Below are 15,929 nucleotides of genomic sequence, written 5' to 3'. Positions count from 1 at the left end.
CCTCATCTAAAAAAAAGTTTGCATGGGAATACAAATTGAATCACACATAATGCGCAGACCAGTCTCGCCCCACTCTGATAGAAAAGCGAGTCATTATGCAGTTGGCAGTGCCCAATGGCGTGCTTTCTTTGGGTCCTGAATGGAGAGAAAGGGGCGCTCAGAGTGTGTGGGAAACTGGAAAAGAGGGTGGACGACCCTCTCTGTGTCATGCCACTTTGGCAGTTGGCGAGATAGCCTGAATGTTTGACCCCTTTGGCTTTTTTTGGGACTTGGGTTGAGCTCTAGCTGTAACCTGATTGCACCTCTTGTCTTTGTGGACTGAGTGTAACCTGATTGATTTTGCCCCCTTTTTTTTTTTTATGCGAGTCCAACTGCTTTGAGGTTTGCGTGTGACATCACTGACGCTCGGTGCCAAGTGTCCTGAAAGAGTGTCTGCTTGTGTCCCTGTGAAAAGACAAAGGGGACGATTGGAATCTCTCCATGTCTTCCATGGGAACAACAGACAGCCCATGGACAGCTAAGAGAATAGAACAGAGGAGTCAGCCCCAAACGAAGCTGAGTTCCGGAGCATGGGACTTAATTATGGTTGGTAGAGGACTAGTGTGATTCAGCCCAAGGCTGTAGTGACTCTGATGAGGTCTCTGCAAGGGTTCAGACATATGTGGGGCTTTCCTGAAGAGTTAGGGGTTGAACGATTTCAGCTAGCGTACTATAAACCAGTGTGGGATAAATATTGGGGTAGTGTTTTGTATTGTATTGTTAAATGTCAGTGCAGAATTTTAATTTGCTGTACGTCAGGAACATATTTTTTCCAACTGAAAAGTCTGTGAAACAAATATGTATGTAAGACTTAAAAAAGATAACCGAAAAACATTAGAGATTACTTATGGCGGTAAAGAAATCAGCGTGCTTTAAAACTTAAATACTTGCATTGTGACACCAAAGACTTTGGCCAACGCTTGTGTGAAATGGTGACACCTAGTGGCAAACATAAAAGCAAATGCTGATGAATTTCTTTAAAAATGACTTATACTTATACTGTCATATGTCCAGCACAAATAGAAAACAAATAATTTTCACTACAGAAGCAGTTTATTAAACATTCTTGACAAACTTCTACATAGTTATAACTCCATTGATGAGTTTAATCAACAAATGTACCCAGTATTGATATTATGTGCAGTTCTGATGTTTTTCTTTTAAAAGGGGAAACTCAAATATATCAGTACAGTTAGGGGGAGTCAACTGGCCCCATTGCAACAGGTTAAAACCACCATATAAAGTGCAATAATGACAATTCATGAAACCAGATAGCCTTTGAACTTATACAGCACTTATTTGACAATTATTGTTAAGTTACCATAATTCTTACCATTAAAACATGTACTGGCTATCGCAAAATGTACATGCATTGGCTATCACACCAATCTGACTGATATACTGAAACTCCTTACAAAATGTGAAGATCTGAAGTAGGGATTTACACTAACCCCCTTAGAAGGCTTGTGAACTACAACAACATGTTATACTGTTGCAGCTGCAGTGTACATGTATTTGTATGTAAAATACAGTACTGAAACATCTTGACTAGGCTAAATACCTAAAGTGAAACAATGAGTAAATCCTTTGAATATTTAACCCAATATATCTTGTTGAATATTGCATATTCATAAAAGCATACATACACAAGAATACGAATTAAAATGCTAAACACAAATCTTTGGGTTATTCACTGTAATTCTATGCCATTTTCTGCACATGTATATTTTATATATTTCATATTTTAGAGTGAATATTCAAATAAGTCCTGAAAACATGGTTAAAGTAACGCTTTTAAGTAATTAAACACATAACTCCAGTTAAACACACCTGATTCTAGTAGTACTATACATATACAGCATGTCATTTCTCTGAACTTCTAGTTCAGTTGGCTAGTATGTTTGGAAGCGCCAAACTATCACACATCATGCAGCTGACTAGGCTACTTGTTCAAATAGTCCAAGTAGCATTTCTCGTTCATTTAAAAGGTTTCATCAGTAGTGTGTCTATACTGGCACAGAAGCCATATTAGAGTTCAGCTACTGTTTGACACCTGACTTGAGATGACGACATAAGATACTCCACTGCATGTCTGTCAGACGTAGCACAAGACCATGAAGTTGACCACTGGTCAGACAATTTGCACAACGTCGATCATAGAGCTCTCGTTTCTTTCGTCTCAATAATACTTCAACAATAAATCAAGTTATTGTCACATCACACACCATAATGTTGTCTCTCTAATAATACTTAAATTTTCACAATATTTTTAAGTGACCATTATAACAATAATCAAGATAGACTACACTATCATCAGACCATTTTCTCGATATTTCATTCAGTACTGTAAGTAAATATTTTGTTGTGGCAATGTAAACATATCCCTCTGACCTTTCAAAATACAGCTGTGTAAACAAAATCTGCTAGATTAATACAGAGGGCTTCAACTCAAGGGCGTTAACATGGCATTAAAGTCTTGATGTCACCTGTGTATAGTTATTCTCATAAATATGAGCTACCAACTACCTAGCATGCTTTACTTGCAGAGTTGAAAACAACTGTGAGTGAATGAGGGCATGCCAGATAGCCAGCGGCCCACTTTGCCCCCTGGAATAGATACACATGGACTGTGTTGGTATATTGACACCATGCTATGGACCCTCAAAATGCTGCCCTGAATCTGAAGACCACAAACCATTAGCATCAGTGTCACATTTCATTGACAACCATATTTTTTTTAAACTTTTTTTTAACTAAAGCCCACAGTGAAATTGACACAGCGCTGGTCTGATTTGGTCTGATGTCAAGTTCAGGTTGTCTTGAGGATATCACATTTGCACTGAACATGATCTATCATGAACAGGCAAACACAGTCAAACATTTCTGTTCTTATAAAAATGAATAAAAAAAATAAAATAAAAAAAAATAACAACAAAGGGTCTTGTTTACTTGGCCAATGTTTTGCACCATTATAAGTGACCGTCTCAATGTCCTATACTCGGTGTATGGTCCCTACTATTTGTCAACTTGTCTCATATGCCCTTTATGGGAGCTGCCCTCTAAAATCACAAAATGTTGTGTTGACATTAGGGTGGACAACTACCAAAAGCAAATTCCCATCGATATGCAGTAACAGTAACACTATGATGCTGTCCAGGAACACAGAAAGCAAATTCCCATTGATATGCCATAACAGTAACACTATGATGCTGTCCAGGGACACAGAAAGCAAATTTCCGTCGATATGCCGTAACAGTAACACTATGATGCTGTCCAGGGACACAGAAAGCAAATTCCCATTGATATGCCATAACAGTAACACTATGATGCTGTCCAGGGACACAGAAAGCAAATTTCCGTCGATATGCCGTAACAGTAACACTATGATGCTGTCCAGGGACACAGAAAGCAAATTTCCGTCGATATGCCGTAACAGTAACACTATGATGCTGTCCAGGGACACAGAAAGCTAATTTCCGTCGATATGCCATAACAATAACACAATTATGCTGTCCAGGGAAACAGAAAGGGTGAAATGAGATGACAGTGTTACCTCGTACTTACTCTGTCAAACTAAAACACAAGTAATGAAAAGAACTCCTATCTCTTTGATTCAATGGATGAAATGAAACATGACTTCTGATCTCTATGAAAAAAAAGAATCAGATAAAAGCAATGTTTGTACATTTACATACTTATATAGTTGCTTGTGTTAGATTGGTAGTGCGTGACTTAAGAGATCCTGTATTTTAACCTTCCAGAATCATTGAGACAAATATAGAAATAGGTTACAAGGTTGGTAAATTAACTCCATAATTAGGCATAATTACTTGAATTGAATTATTTTCTTGTTGTCCAATAAAATCTCAAGATAAGCAGAATCAGTAATCCTGACTTTAAGCGTTGATATATTCTTGGAAAAAGGCACAAGGCAAAATAATAATCCATCCCTATTATTAGGTCTCATTATAAGATATTACTATATAAAAAAAGTTATATAAAATATTAATATAATTATGCAATATTTGTACTTCTTCCTTACATGTGCGACTTCACAATTAAAAAATATGTTAAAAGACGTGTCTTTTTCTTAATCTGTAGAGCCAAACAGCTGAAGTGTTTATTTAAACATAAGATGACATCCTAACAAGCTGAACATCCACCAACGTCCATTACTTGTTGAAAAAAAAGAACAAAAATGTTGTTAAATATAACTTCAAGTCAATTGAAAGGTGGCCTTTTTAAAAAAGAAAAAAAGGACAACAACAAAGAAAACCTCATTCTGACGGCTAATATAATGGAATGCTTTGAATCAGCATCCTGTCAAAATGAGAAGCATTTAGATGTAGAAATAAGACTTTTTCATCTGTGTAGAGACACAGACGTACTGTTAGATATGCCCACAAAGGGGTTGTCAGGTAGTAGTAATGCAGTGGTCGGTACCTGCGATAGCTCTTTCAGGTTAATAACAGCCCGCCCTTCCTGGTCTGGTCGGGAAACAGAGCAGAGGAAACGTACGACATGGAGGGGCTCAGAGAAAACTCAGCCTTGTTCTTTTGCTGGTCGCTCGGGTCCCTTACCTCCATGTCTGTAACTTTGTTGGTGTGAAATTACTTAAACATTTTATAATGCAACAGTGCACCGCACAAACTGTGAATTTTTTTTTTTCATCTACAACTTCGAATTGAAACTATTTAGCCATTGTCAAGACAAACATAGATTAAAATAAGACAAGGCTGAAGTGTTTATTTAAACATAAGATGACATCCTAACCTTTCATGAACTGTACTGTAACAACTAAATGTAAGCTAAACCTTTACTGATATACTAACAGAGAAATGTTTAAGGTTTTTTCAACACCTGGGGAAAAGATGGTATCTCCTGCTTCTGTGGTCTGTTAAAAGCATATCGAGGTGTACGGACGGTCACCACCATTTGTCATTTTCAGTCCTTGAGTTTCATTAAAGGACACCAGCTGATGAATGAACCGCGTCGAAGCAGTGGTCACTATCGCACAGCCCAGTGATAAAGGTAATGTTGTGACTCGATGTGCCACCAAGCTTCTTCCATAGGGCTCAGGCTTTTCAAGATCATCTGTGGATGGCAGGGTCTCAGATTTGTGGCGGCGAGAACGGGAAGAACGGGTAGTGCGTGTCGTCTTCGTCTACAAAGAAGCACTGGAAGTAGGGGATATCCTCTGGAATTGGACGAAAATTAGAGAAAAGTATCACACAAAGATCTACTTATTTTCAACCTGCTTTGAGCTTTAACTAAGGAAATCAAATGAGCGACATTTCTAGGCGTCTCTTACCCTCTTCCTCTACACCAAGGCCGTCTGGTTTGGGTGGTTCTATGGATAAATAAATAGGTAATGTCAGTGACAAGACCTTGAATTGACAACATGCATCACGAGTGACCATTACAATAGAACTAGTGTATATATATTACATTGCATTACATTCAGTCATTTAGCAGTAATTTTTTGTCCAAAGCGACGTACAAGGGAGAGAACAATCAAGCTGCAAACCATTATTCATGCAAATGAGACCACAGCATTCACTTAGAGAGGGAAAGAAAACCTAATCTTACCTTCCTTTGTAGGTGCTGGTACAACAGATTCAACTGGTGCCACGGGCTCTGTAGTGCAATATCATACCCATGTTAGAATTCCCCAAGTTTTTATTTTAGTGGAAGTACTGTGGCAGTGTAACAGAAGTAGTACTAGTATTAAAACATATTAATGTATTACAAACATGATAACAAACAGCATGAGATACCTTTCTTTACAGGTTTGGCCTTCTTTGGGATTTCAGGCTCTGAAACAGAGAGGAAAGTGACACTACAGTCAGAATGGGAATGGGGTTGCCCATAATTTTATCAGTATATTAGCATATGCCATATACCTTCTGTAACTGGTGCGAGCCTTGGCCTCTCTTTCAGTACCACTAGTTCTATATCAAGACACAAAGATTTGTCAAGTGAAGCTTGTGGAATCAGAGAGGGAGCTCAGTAACCAAGTTAGGACATTTATCGTACATATTTATCTATGTTAGAATATTTCTAAAGATTTGTTTGCTATATGGGAAGCGACACAGTTTGAATAAAAAGCGTATTGCAGATTATGTAGTTTTGATCTAGTTTCTATCGTAAGCATTAATAGCCACCTCTTTGACATGCAAATGCTTACAAAATAGTATATTTATACTAAAAATAGTGTGTTTAGTATGCTAGTTCTAATATCCTGCACCTCCCGTTGTGATCACTGCGACTTGTAGTCTGTTTCATTTAGCCTTGATTTTAGATTCAAGCTCATGCAGTTGTTTGACATTAGTTCAAACTCTCTCTCTCTCTCTCTCCCTCCCTCTCTCTCTACCTACCTCCCTCCCTCTCCCTCCCCCCTCTCTCTCCACACACACACACACTCTCTCTCCCCCTCCCTCCCTCTCTCTCTCTCTCTCTCTCTCTCTCTCTCACACCCACATACACACACACAGTAGCGTAAGCACAAGATGCCAAGCTCTTTGCTACTACCAGTCACTTTACTGCCACTGCTAAAGCCACTGCTGATGCCTCTCATTATGAACTAGCATCTGCTCTTGCGGTGAGCGATGTGACAGGACAAGGCAGGAGATGAGTGACTACAATGATGCTCCAGATCAGTGTTGTTTGCAAAAGCCGATGGCTGAATTGCGACAAAACAACATGGCAATATTGATGAGAAACAACAGGGATTTAGGCACATCTTGTCACAATCTTGTAACTAGAATTCATTGTATCTATGCAAAATACCTTTTTTGGCTGGTTTAGCTTTCCCCTTTATAACTTTGTGTTCTAAGTAAAACATAAAAAAAAAATATGTAGTTGCTGTGAAAACACATTAAACTTAACGCTAAATTTCACTAAATGTAGCTATATATCAAGACATAAACATTAGATCCAATTAGATATATCAGTGGGTGAACCTACCAGCCAAATGTCTTAAGTAAACATGCACCCTGTGAGAAGGGACATGCTTTGACGGAGCAGTTGACAAGCAACTGGTTAATTCGACCGGGAGTGATCTCTAGTGTGTCTAAGGATGCATTAATTATTAGTTATTCAAACCCAAGATTTTTACCTTTCTTTCCCAGAGTTGCTTTTGTAATATTTGAGAGAGAATCAAATTCTATTCAGAAATAAACCAGATGCAAAAAAACTTCAGCAACCGAAATAACACTCCTTTACATGTTTTGTATGGAATTACTTTTGCAATATTGACATCACTCTTGTGCATCATAATATGTGGTGTTTGAGATGGGGGATGGAAACAAAACAGAAAAGTGGCTGTGTGGATGCACCTGTAGTCACCGGTGGAGTTGTTTATACCTACTTCACTCTCGCATAGTCATCTCTAATGTGGGGGAACTGGCGGTTTTCATCAGTAAATTAAGTAAATGTGTAGATTTGCTTGAACCAAAAGGGATATGTTGTTTCTATCCCGTCTTGCCACCATGTGCATGCGGGGGTTTAATCTAGGGGATGAATATCTGCAAAATAATTTGGTCAGAATCCCACTGATATGTAATTTAGACAGAAAAAACAACAACATTTATTTGGTTACCTTTCTTTGTTGGTTCAGGCTTAGCTTTTTCCTTCGGAGCCTCGGGTTCTGTCAGACACAGAAAAGAGCTATTGGGTTTTGGCAAAGGCAGAATATGTTTTTTAAATGCCACGTTGGACTCACAGAATGACATTTAACTGTTGGGAGAATAGCAGCCGCCTTACCCTTCCTTTCCAGTTTGATTTTCTCCTTTGAAACCTCAGGTTCTAAAACAGACAAAAGTAAAATGTAAATATAAGGTATAATGTAAATATTTTTGCTTGCAAATAAATAACAGCAGAAGCTACACACCACATATCTTAAAATGTTTGAAAAACCTTAACATTTTTGGTCTTTTGGAATTTGTAATAAGCTGATAAAATCAGAGCCTTCTACGACTAGGCCCACCTTCCCTAGCAGGCTGCTTTGGTGGTACTGGTTCTGTATCGGTCCTTACATTCCTCAGATATGTATGTATAAATATAGAGAGATGGGACTGCATGTAGAGCAAGAACCATTTACAGCAAAGAGCACGTGCAAGTCTCCTACACACACACACGCACGCGCGCCCACAAACACACACACACGCACGCACGCACGCACACACACACACACGCACAAACACACACAATCTGTAGTGAGGCGTCTACTCTACTTAGCATCTAACAATGTAGAATGACATAGACCTTTCTTAGGTGGTCTGGCCTTCTCCTTTGGAGTTACAGGCTCTGAAGCAGGTAAGAAAACAAAACAAACATAACATAGGAAATTACCTATTGTTGAAAGGACTATAGCATTTATAATTCTACCGCCTTTGTTATTGAAACCTTAGAACACTGCCGCACTGGGGGGTAACTCACAGTTGTTAAGAGAAAGCACACAATAAATAGACTTAAGAATCTAAAAGAAGCAGTATTTCGGTATATTCAAATTATTACCTTTTACTGCTGGGGCAGCCTTGGCTTTTTCCTTCGGAGCTTCTTGGTCTGTGTTTGAATATGAGAAATTACAGATTAGAAATAAGAAATTAGAAATTTTGGAGTTATGCAAATCATGGAGTGATCTGCCACTGGAGGATACCTTTCTTAGCAGGTTTGGCCTTCTCCTTTGGAATCTCAGGTTCTAATTCAGAGAAAAGGGGATGAAATTGGATTCTCCATATTGGAACTGAGATTCATAATTTACATACGGACATATTAATAACTCACATACGTACATATTCATAACTACATACGTATATATATATATATTTGTAATTTACATTTGTACATATTCGTAACTTACATATTCCCATATTCGTAACTTACATATTCCCATATTCATAAAACTAGTTTTAGTTATTGGAATGTAATAGGACAATGCTAAGATGGATAGCTCAAAGGGAGTTTGTACTGGGAATGTATTGAGATATTTGTGAGATATATTCTCGAAACTGTAGGTGCTATGTCACAGTGCAGAGCAGCATGTGGTGAACCAAGGTAATTGTAGAGGAGATACCTTTCTTAGCTGATTTGGCCTTCTCTCTTGGAGGCTCTGAATCAAACAAGAGATCGTGATTTACCCTTTCTACCATACGATGGAATATGCTGACAATACTCCTTAGAGTACAGCATCTTCAGTAACTAAGTAAACTCTGTTAATATTAATAGTGTGTATTACACTCATAAAATATACCAGGTTGTGTTTACACTTAATTAATGTTAATTGAAAGAAACCACTGCAATTCATGCACGAGTTTAGGCTTGTGCCCGAGGCTGGCACTGCAAAGCCACCCCAAAATAAAAGATCCGAACTTGCCTTATGTGTGTGTGTAATGTTTTAAACTAGCTACCGCTGTGTATGAACATGAAAGATAATTCATAAAGGTAACATTGTATAACGTTGTCAGTATCTAAGGTTTTAAGTCACACAAACACTATTAATATTAATAGTGTGTATTATACTCTAAAATATACCAGGTTGTGTTTTTACATTTAACATTTATAATATGAAAATGTGACAATTTCAGTTGGCAGACATGTTTTATCCAGCAAAACAACCCTAAGGGACTCATTACCTTTCACTTCTGGCGCTGGCTTTGCTTTCATCTTTGGAAGCTCAGCTTCTATGAAAGAACACATGAGATTAGACCAATGAAAAAGTACAAAAAGGGGTTTAGTATTGCTTTTACAGTACAGCGCCAGTGCAAGCCAGGGGAATAAAGCGCTTGAGTATCTGTTGTGATCAGATAAGAATGGATCTGATAACAGTGTATCTGATCACAGGAGGAGATACCTTTCTTAGCTGGTTTGGCCTTCTCCTTTGGAGTTACAGGCTCTGAATCAAATAACAGATGTGTAAAACCTTTTTACACCTTTGTTGTAAAACTAGCCCAGGACAGTAGGCTTAAGGGGCTTTTATACTCGGTTTTAACGTAGAAACGTACGCACGTAAGATACATAAGCGCTGTTTTAAGCCCCTTGCGCAGTTACATAAGACGTAAGTGCGTCCGCCAAAATGTGTAACTATCCAACAAAATCCTCCTAGGGCTCACGTACCCCGCAAGACTGTGATTGGTTGCTAACCGCATCCTTTCAGGAGTCTCACATTTCCGGTTTTCATAGCATAGTATCGCCATTTTTAAAGGCCAAGGCAAGACTACAATATTTTTGAATCATGAATAACCTGCAGACCGTCTCACAAGCCTCTTCTTGATGATTATGAACATACACAACAGAAGAGGTCCGAAGATATGAGCATCTTTACAAACCCTCTTTAAACACTTATAAGGACCTCAAATGACCGCGAATTCATGGACAGAATACTATCCCATTCTCACAGGAGAAATTACCTGAACAGCAATCTGAGCATATTTGTCAAACGCGATAAAAGATAGGCTACTGCTCTGAAATATTCCTATTCCATACTGAATATTCTGTTTAGATCAAAGGTTTGTTTTGACATACCGTGATATTTCAGATGATAGTTATGTGATAGGCTGTACCACTATGTTGACATTTAAAAACCGTTGACTGCGATTGTTTGGTGTTAAAAACCGTTGACTGCATTGTTTGGAGAGAACGCGCTAATTCACCGAACAAATACTTTCATATTCATTTTCCACCACTTGTTAGCCATGTCATCCATTCATATTGATGTGAATCAATCAATTGCACCCATGAGGCAAGCGATAGAATGGAGCCTGGTCTGCTCATATACAAAAGTTAACATTAACGTGAAGTGGAGTTCATTTGCGGCCAACACCATTGTATTACAAGCACTGACATTCACTCATGATGAGAAGGTACACATGGCTATTATCTCGCCTTCTATATTTCATCTTTGAATAATGTAACTTATAAACACGGCGTTTTAAAGCGCTGTGGCCGTCATTAAAATATGTATCAATAAACGAACTTCTGCATCATATGATCTGCCTTTTTTCGCCACTGGTACTGGTACTTTCATATTCATTTTTCGCCACTTGTTAGTCATGTCATCCATTCATATTGATGTGAATCAATACATTTCACCCCTGAGGCAAGCGATAGAATGGAGCCTGGTCTGCTCATATACAAAAGTTAACATTAACGTGAAGTGGAGTTAATTTGCGGCCAACACCATTGTATTACAAGCACTGACATTCACTCATGATGAGAATGTACACATGGCGATTATCTCGCCTTCTATCTTTCATCTTTGAATAATGTAACTTATAAACACGGCGTTTTAAAGCGCTGTGGCCGTCATTAAAATATGTATCAATAAACGAACTTCTGCATCATGTGATCTGTCTTTTTTCGCCACTGGTACTGGTACTTTCATATTCATTTTTCGCCACTTGTTAGTCATGTCATCCATTCATATCGATGTGAATCAATCAATACTAATACAACTTTAACTGTGATGTGTTTTTGTTTCATTTCGCAACTTATTTACTGTATAATCCAAGATAGCAGGTGCCCGTTGGTAAATAGCCTATTTCACATTGTATTTGCTTAAAACACACAGATGTAGGCTACTGTCAAATCAGAAAGAAAATCAGCTGTCACTCGGCTATTACCTGACCAATAGCCTACCTTTCAAACTCGGTGATAGTCTTCACAATTAATTTGTCCTTCATTCTACCAAATATGATTAAACGGCATATGTTATTGCACACGTGAGGCAAGCTGAGCCCAGTCTGCTCATACAAAAGCTATCATTAACGTGAAGTGGAGTTAACTTGCGGCCAACACATTGTATTACAAATACTGACAACATAGCTACTCTCATGATGATAAGGTAGGCCTACACCTGGCGATATTCTCGCCTTTTATCTTTCACCTTTGAATAATGCAACTTATAAACACGTCGTTTTAAAGCGCTGTGCCCGTCCTTAAAAGATGTGTCAATAAACGAACTTCTGCATCATGTGATCTGTCTTTTTCGCCACTGGTACTGAATTGAATATAGATCACTTCGGCTCTGGAGCAGTAAACAAAAGTCTCCCCTGTAATCTCAGACTACGATTAGCAGGAAAGGTTAACAACAGGCTAATTAATAAAATACAATACTTAATAGACTAACAATCCAATATGTATTTGTTTGAGTGTTGTTTAGTGCAACGGGGTGTATGATCGTTATTGTCTATAAAGTAAGGCATTTTCAACAGAAAAATCTCCCGTTCATCGTGTCCATTCGCGTCATGGGGTAGGCAAAAAAACGTTACTCCACCTACTGTTCTGGCGTTGAATCGCTTTGCAACAAGCACAACCCTTGGGGAACCTTAAGGAACCATAAACCAAAACGAGTCCGCCGATGCAACTGCGCGGTCAGCCGCACCCGTAGTTACAGAGGTGTAAATCTACCTTTAGGTGTGCTTTAGATGTTGGATACCTTTGTCATTGTACGTATTTGTCTCACCAAGACTTTCACCTTTAATATTTTCAAGACTTTAATATGCAGTTGGTACAAATGTACTGTTTTCATTTGAGGCCTTTAATGCATGATCTTTTTAAGATCATTCATATTTTTTTGTACATGTTACTATTTTGTGATACGCCACACAGTATCTCCCATGTAGCAACATTGATATTTCTGGATGAAGGATAGTACCTTTCTTTTCTGGAACAGGTTTGGCTTTACCTTTTGGAACCTCAGGTTCTGCATGGGACGAGACATAATTGAGGAAAAAGAAATACATCAGTACTGTTATTTCTGAAATATATTTGCAGAGGCAGCAGGCATGTTTAGGAAGGGCTGCCATGCAATTCAAGACGTTTCCTGAGTTCGAGTTCCGAATTTGCCAAAGATATTCAAGCAGAAGAGCATGTTTGGCAAAGGTCTCTGGTCAGGATCCTGAAACACCTTGGGGGGGGGGGGGGGATTATGTCAGCGTAGTCAGCTCATGCAGGAGTCAAGCAGTATCCGTGCGTACACCTCCCATTCCATTCCAAAGGAAGACAGGTAATGTAAGGGGAGATGATAGGTTGACAGCAAGCAAGTGCCACAGCGGAAGAGGACAACTCAGTTTCAGCCAAGCGTTTATATGAGAGGGGCATCGCAAATTCGTTAAGAAAATGTAACGCAGATATGTTTTAAAGCATATTTGTGTATATGTACACCTTTTACGGCTGGTTTGGCTTTCTCCTTTGGAACCACAGTTTCTGCATCGGACAAAAGATAATTGAAGTGAAAAGCAGAACTGAAGAGCATTGTTTCTGAAAATATTAGGAGCGGCAGTAGAGGTGGCTCATAAAATTTGCTGTTTGAAACCTAAGCATTTAGTAGAGATACCTTTTATAGCTGGTTTGACTTTCTCCTTTGGAACCTCGTGTTCTGAGTTGGCAAAACATAATTGATAAAAAAAAAGAATGACAGTACTATTATTTCTGAAATATATCAGCAGGGGCTGTAGATGGTAAGTTTGGGGTGCCATGCAAATTAAGGCATGAGAAAAGGGAGCCTATTTATGTTTTAAAGCATATATACATGTACTGTATGTACACCTTTTACGACAAAACAATAGAGCAAAAGATAACTTAGATGAAAAGCTAACCTCAAGAGCATTAGTGTTATTTCTGAAAATATATGCAGCAGCAGTTAGGCATGGCCCATAACATTTGCTGTTCTCAACTTAAGCATTTAGTAGATACCTTTCTTAGCTGGCTTGGCCTTCTCCTTGGGAGGTTCAGGCTCTGAATGAAATACGAAATACAGTATGTTTTTCTGAGAATCTAGAGTAGCATGTTTTACTGTGTGAAAAATAGTTTCAAAGATACACTTCTTCAGTGTTCTTTAGTGTTTTTATTGTGTTTGTCTGAAAAATCAGACACTGATTTTAAGTAGAAATATTTCTGTGGAAGGTTACTTAGGTTTTATGACTGTTCCAGTGAAAACAATACCTTTTACAACTGGTTTGGATTTCTCCTTTGGAATATCGGGTTCTGAAGTCGGCAAAACATAATTGATAAAAAAAGAACGACATAGTACTGTTATTTCTGAAATATATCAACAGGGGCTGTAGATGTGTTTGGTTACGGGTGCCATGCAAATTAAGGCATGAGAAGATGTAGCACAGCTATGTTTTAAAGCATATAAAGCATATATGCATGTATGTACACCTTTTACGACTGGTTTGGGTTTCTCCTTTGGAACCTCGGGTTCTGCATTGAACAAAAGATCATTTAGATGAAAAGCTAAACTCATGAGCATTAGTGTTATTTCTGAAAATATATGCAGCAGCAGTTAGACATGGCTCATAACATTTGCTGTTCTCAACTGAAGCATTCAGTAGATATACCTTTCTTAGCTGGTTTGGCCTTCTCCTTGGGAGGTTCAGGCTCTAAATAAATACTAAAAACAGAGTGTCTCTTTCTGAGGTTCTAAAGTTGCGATGTTTACTGTGTGAAAACTGGTTTCAAAGATACACTTCTTTTACTGTCGTTCTTAGTGTCTGTAGCGTACTTAGATGAGTATACAGACACTAATTTTAAGGATAAATATTCCAGTGGTGGGTTAGGTTTCATGACTGTAAAATAAAAAAATACCTTTTATAGCTGGTTTGAGTTTCTCCTTTGGAACCTTGGATTCTGAGTTCGGCAAAACAAAATTGATAAAAAAAAAGAATGACATAGTACTGTTATTTCTGAAATATATCAGCAGGGGCTGTAGATGTGTTTAGTTACTGGTGCCATGCAAATTAAGGCATGAGAAAAGGTAGCACAGCTATGTTTTAAAGCATATATGCATGTATGTACACCTTTTACGACTGGTTTGGGTTTCTCCTTTGGAACCTCGGGTTCTGCATTGAACAAAAGATCATTTAGATGGAATGCTAAACTCATGAGCATTAGTGTTTTTTTTCTGAAAAGTAAGCAGCAGCAGTTAGACATGGCTCATAACATTTGCTGTTCTCAACTTAAGCATTTAGTAGATACCTTTCTTAGCTGGTTTGGCCTTCTCCTTGGGAGGTTCAGGCTCTGAATGAGATACGAAATACAGTATGTTTTTCTGAGAATCTAGAGTAGCATTTTTTACTGTGTGAAAAAAATAGTTTCAAAGATACACTTCTTCAGTGTTCTTTAGTGTTTGTCTGAAAAATCAGACACTGATTTTAAGTAGAAATATTTTCTGGCAGGTTACTTAGGTTTTATGACTGTTCCATTGAAAACAATACCTTTTATAGCTGGTTTGGATTTCTCCTTTGGAACCTCGGGTTCTGAAGTCGGCAAAACATAATTGATAAAAAAAGAATGACATAGCACTGTTATTTCTGAAATATATCAGCAGGGGCTGTAAATGTGTTTAGTTACTGGTGCCATGCAAATTAAGGCATGAGAAAAGGGAGCACAGCTATGTTTTAAAGCATATAAAGCATATATGCATGTATGTACACCTTTTACGACTGGTTTGGGTTTCTCCTTTGGAACCTCAGGTTCTGCATTGAACAAAAGATAATTTAGATGAACAGCTAAACTGAAGAGCATTTAATGTTTTTTTTTTCTGAAAATATAAGCAGCAGCAGTTAGACATGGCTCATAACATTTGCTGTTCTCAACGGAAGCATTTAGTAGAGATACCGTTCTTAGCTGGTTTGGCCTGAATAAAATACGAGAAACAGAGTGTCTCTTTCTGAGGTTCTAAAGTTGCGATGTTTACTGTGTGAAAACTGGTTTCAAAGATACACTTCTTTTAGTGTTGCTCATAATGCTACTCTGTAATTGTCTGAATAATCAGAAGCTGGGTCAATGTTCCTGTGGCAGGTACAGTGTTCTATTAAAAAAAAAAAAACCTTTTAAAACTGGCTTGACTTCCTCCTTTGGAACCTTGGGTTCTGCATTGGCAAAAC

The 15,929-nt window shown here is 38.2% G+C and overlaps 1 protein-coding gene across 50 annotated transcripts in view; it reads right to left on the bottom strand.

Moving 5' to 3' along the window:
* Nucleotides 1-3,941: 3,941 nt before the first annotated feature.
* si:ch211-266g18.10 (titin) overlaps nucleotides 3,942-15,929 on the bottom strand; it is a 31,115-nt gene continuing 19,127 nt past the window's right edge. For 16 of the 50 annotated variants that reach the window (XM_031579665.2, XM_031579690.2, XM_031579650.2 and 13 more), the window contains 27 exons: nucleotides 15,873-15,914; nucleotides 15,477-15,518; nucleotides 15,258-15,299; nucleotides 15,019-15,060; nucleotides 14,841-14,882; nucleotides 14,629-14,670; nucleotides 14,382-14,423; nucleotides 14,203-14,244; nucleotides 13,984-14,025; nucleotides 13,735-13,776; nucleotides 13,376-13,417; nucleotides 13,204-13,245; nucleotides 12,695-12,742; nucleotides 9,675-9,722; nucleotides 9,116-9,151; nucleotides 8,699-8,740; nucleotides 8,557-8,604; nucleotides 8,305-8,346; nucleotides 7,804-7,845; nucleotides 7,640-7,687; nucleotides 7,157-7,204; nucleotides 6,829-6,870; nucleotides 5,943-5,990; nucleotides 5,817-5,855; nucleotides 5,629-5,676; nucleotides 5,351-5,389; nucleotides 3,942-5,236 (listed from right to left, as the gene is read on the bottom strand). In XM_031579665.2, the coding sequence (XP_031435525.1) occupies nucleotides 5,151-5,236; nucleotides 5,351-5,389; nucleotides 5,629-5,676; nucleotides 5,817-5,855; nucleotides 5,943-5,990; nucleotides 6,829-6,870; nucleotides 7,157-7,204; nucleotides 7,640-7,687; nucleotides 7,804-7,845; nucleotides 8,305-8,346; nucleotides 8,557-8,604; nucleotides 8,699-8,740; nucleotides 9,116-9,151; nucleotides 9,675-9,722; nucleotides 12,695-12,742; nucleotides 13,204-13,245; nucleotides 13,376-13,417; nucleotides 13,735-13,776; nucleotides 13,984-14,025; nucleotides 14,203-14,244; nucleotides 14,382-14,423; nucleotides 14,629-14,670; nucleotides 14,841-14,882; nucleotides 15,019-15,060; nucleotides 15,258-15,299; nucleotides 15,477-15,518; nucleotides 15,873-15,914 (1,208 nt within the window). In that variant the 3' untranslated portion in view covers nucleotides 3,942-5,150. The remainder of the gene's footprint in view (nucleotides 5,237-5,350; nucleotides 5,390-5,628; nucleotides 5,677-5,816; nucleotides 5,856-5,942; nucleotides 5,991-6,828; nucleotides 6,871-7,156; nucleotides 7,205-7,639; nucleotides 7,688-7,803; nucleotides 7,846-8,304; nucleotides 8,347-8,556; nucleotides 8,605-8,698; nucleotides 8,741-9,115; nucleotides 9,152-9,674; nucleotides 9,723-12,694; nucleotides 12,743-13,203; nucleotides 13,246-13,375; nucleotides 13,418-13,734; nucleotides 13,777-13,983; nucleotides 14,026-14,202; nucleotides 14,245-14,381; nucleotides 14,424-14,628; nucleotides 14,671-14,840; nucleotides 14,883-15,018; nucleotides 15,061-15,257; nucleotides 15,300-15,476; nucleotides 15,519-15,872; nucleotides 15,915-15,929) is intronic. The other 34 variants (XM_031579649.2, XM_031579651.2, XM_031579652.2 and 31 more) reach the window with 34 other exon arrangements.

This window comes from Clupea harengus, chromosome 14 (genome assembly GCF_900700415.2).
Source record: "Clupea harengus chromosome 14, Ch_v2.0.2, whole genome shotgun sequence".
Lineage (NCBI taxonomy): Eukaryota > Metazoa > Chordata > Actinopteri > Clupeiformes > Clupeidae > Clupea > Clupea harengus.
The sequence above is the reverse complement of the archived record's forward strand: the minus strand, read 5'-3'. Positions and strand labels throughout refer to the sequence as shown.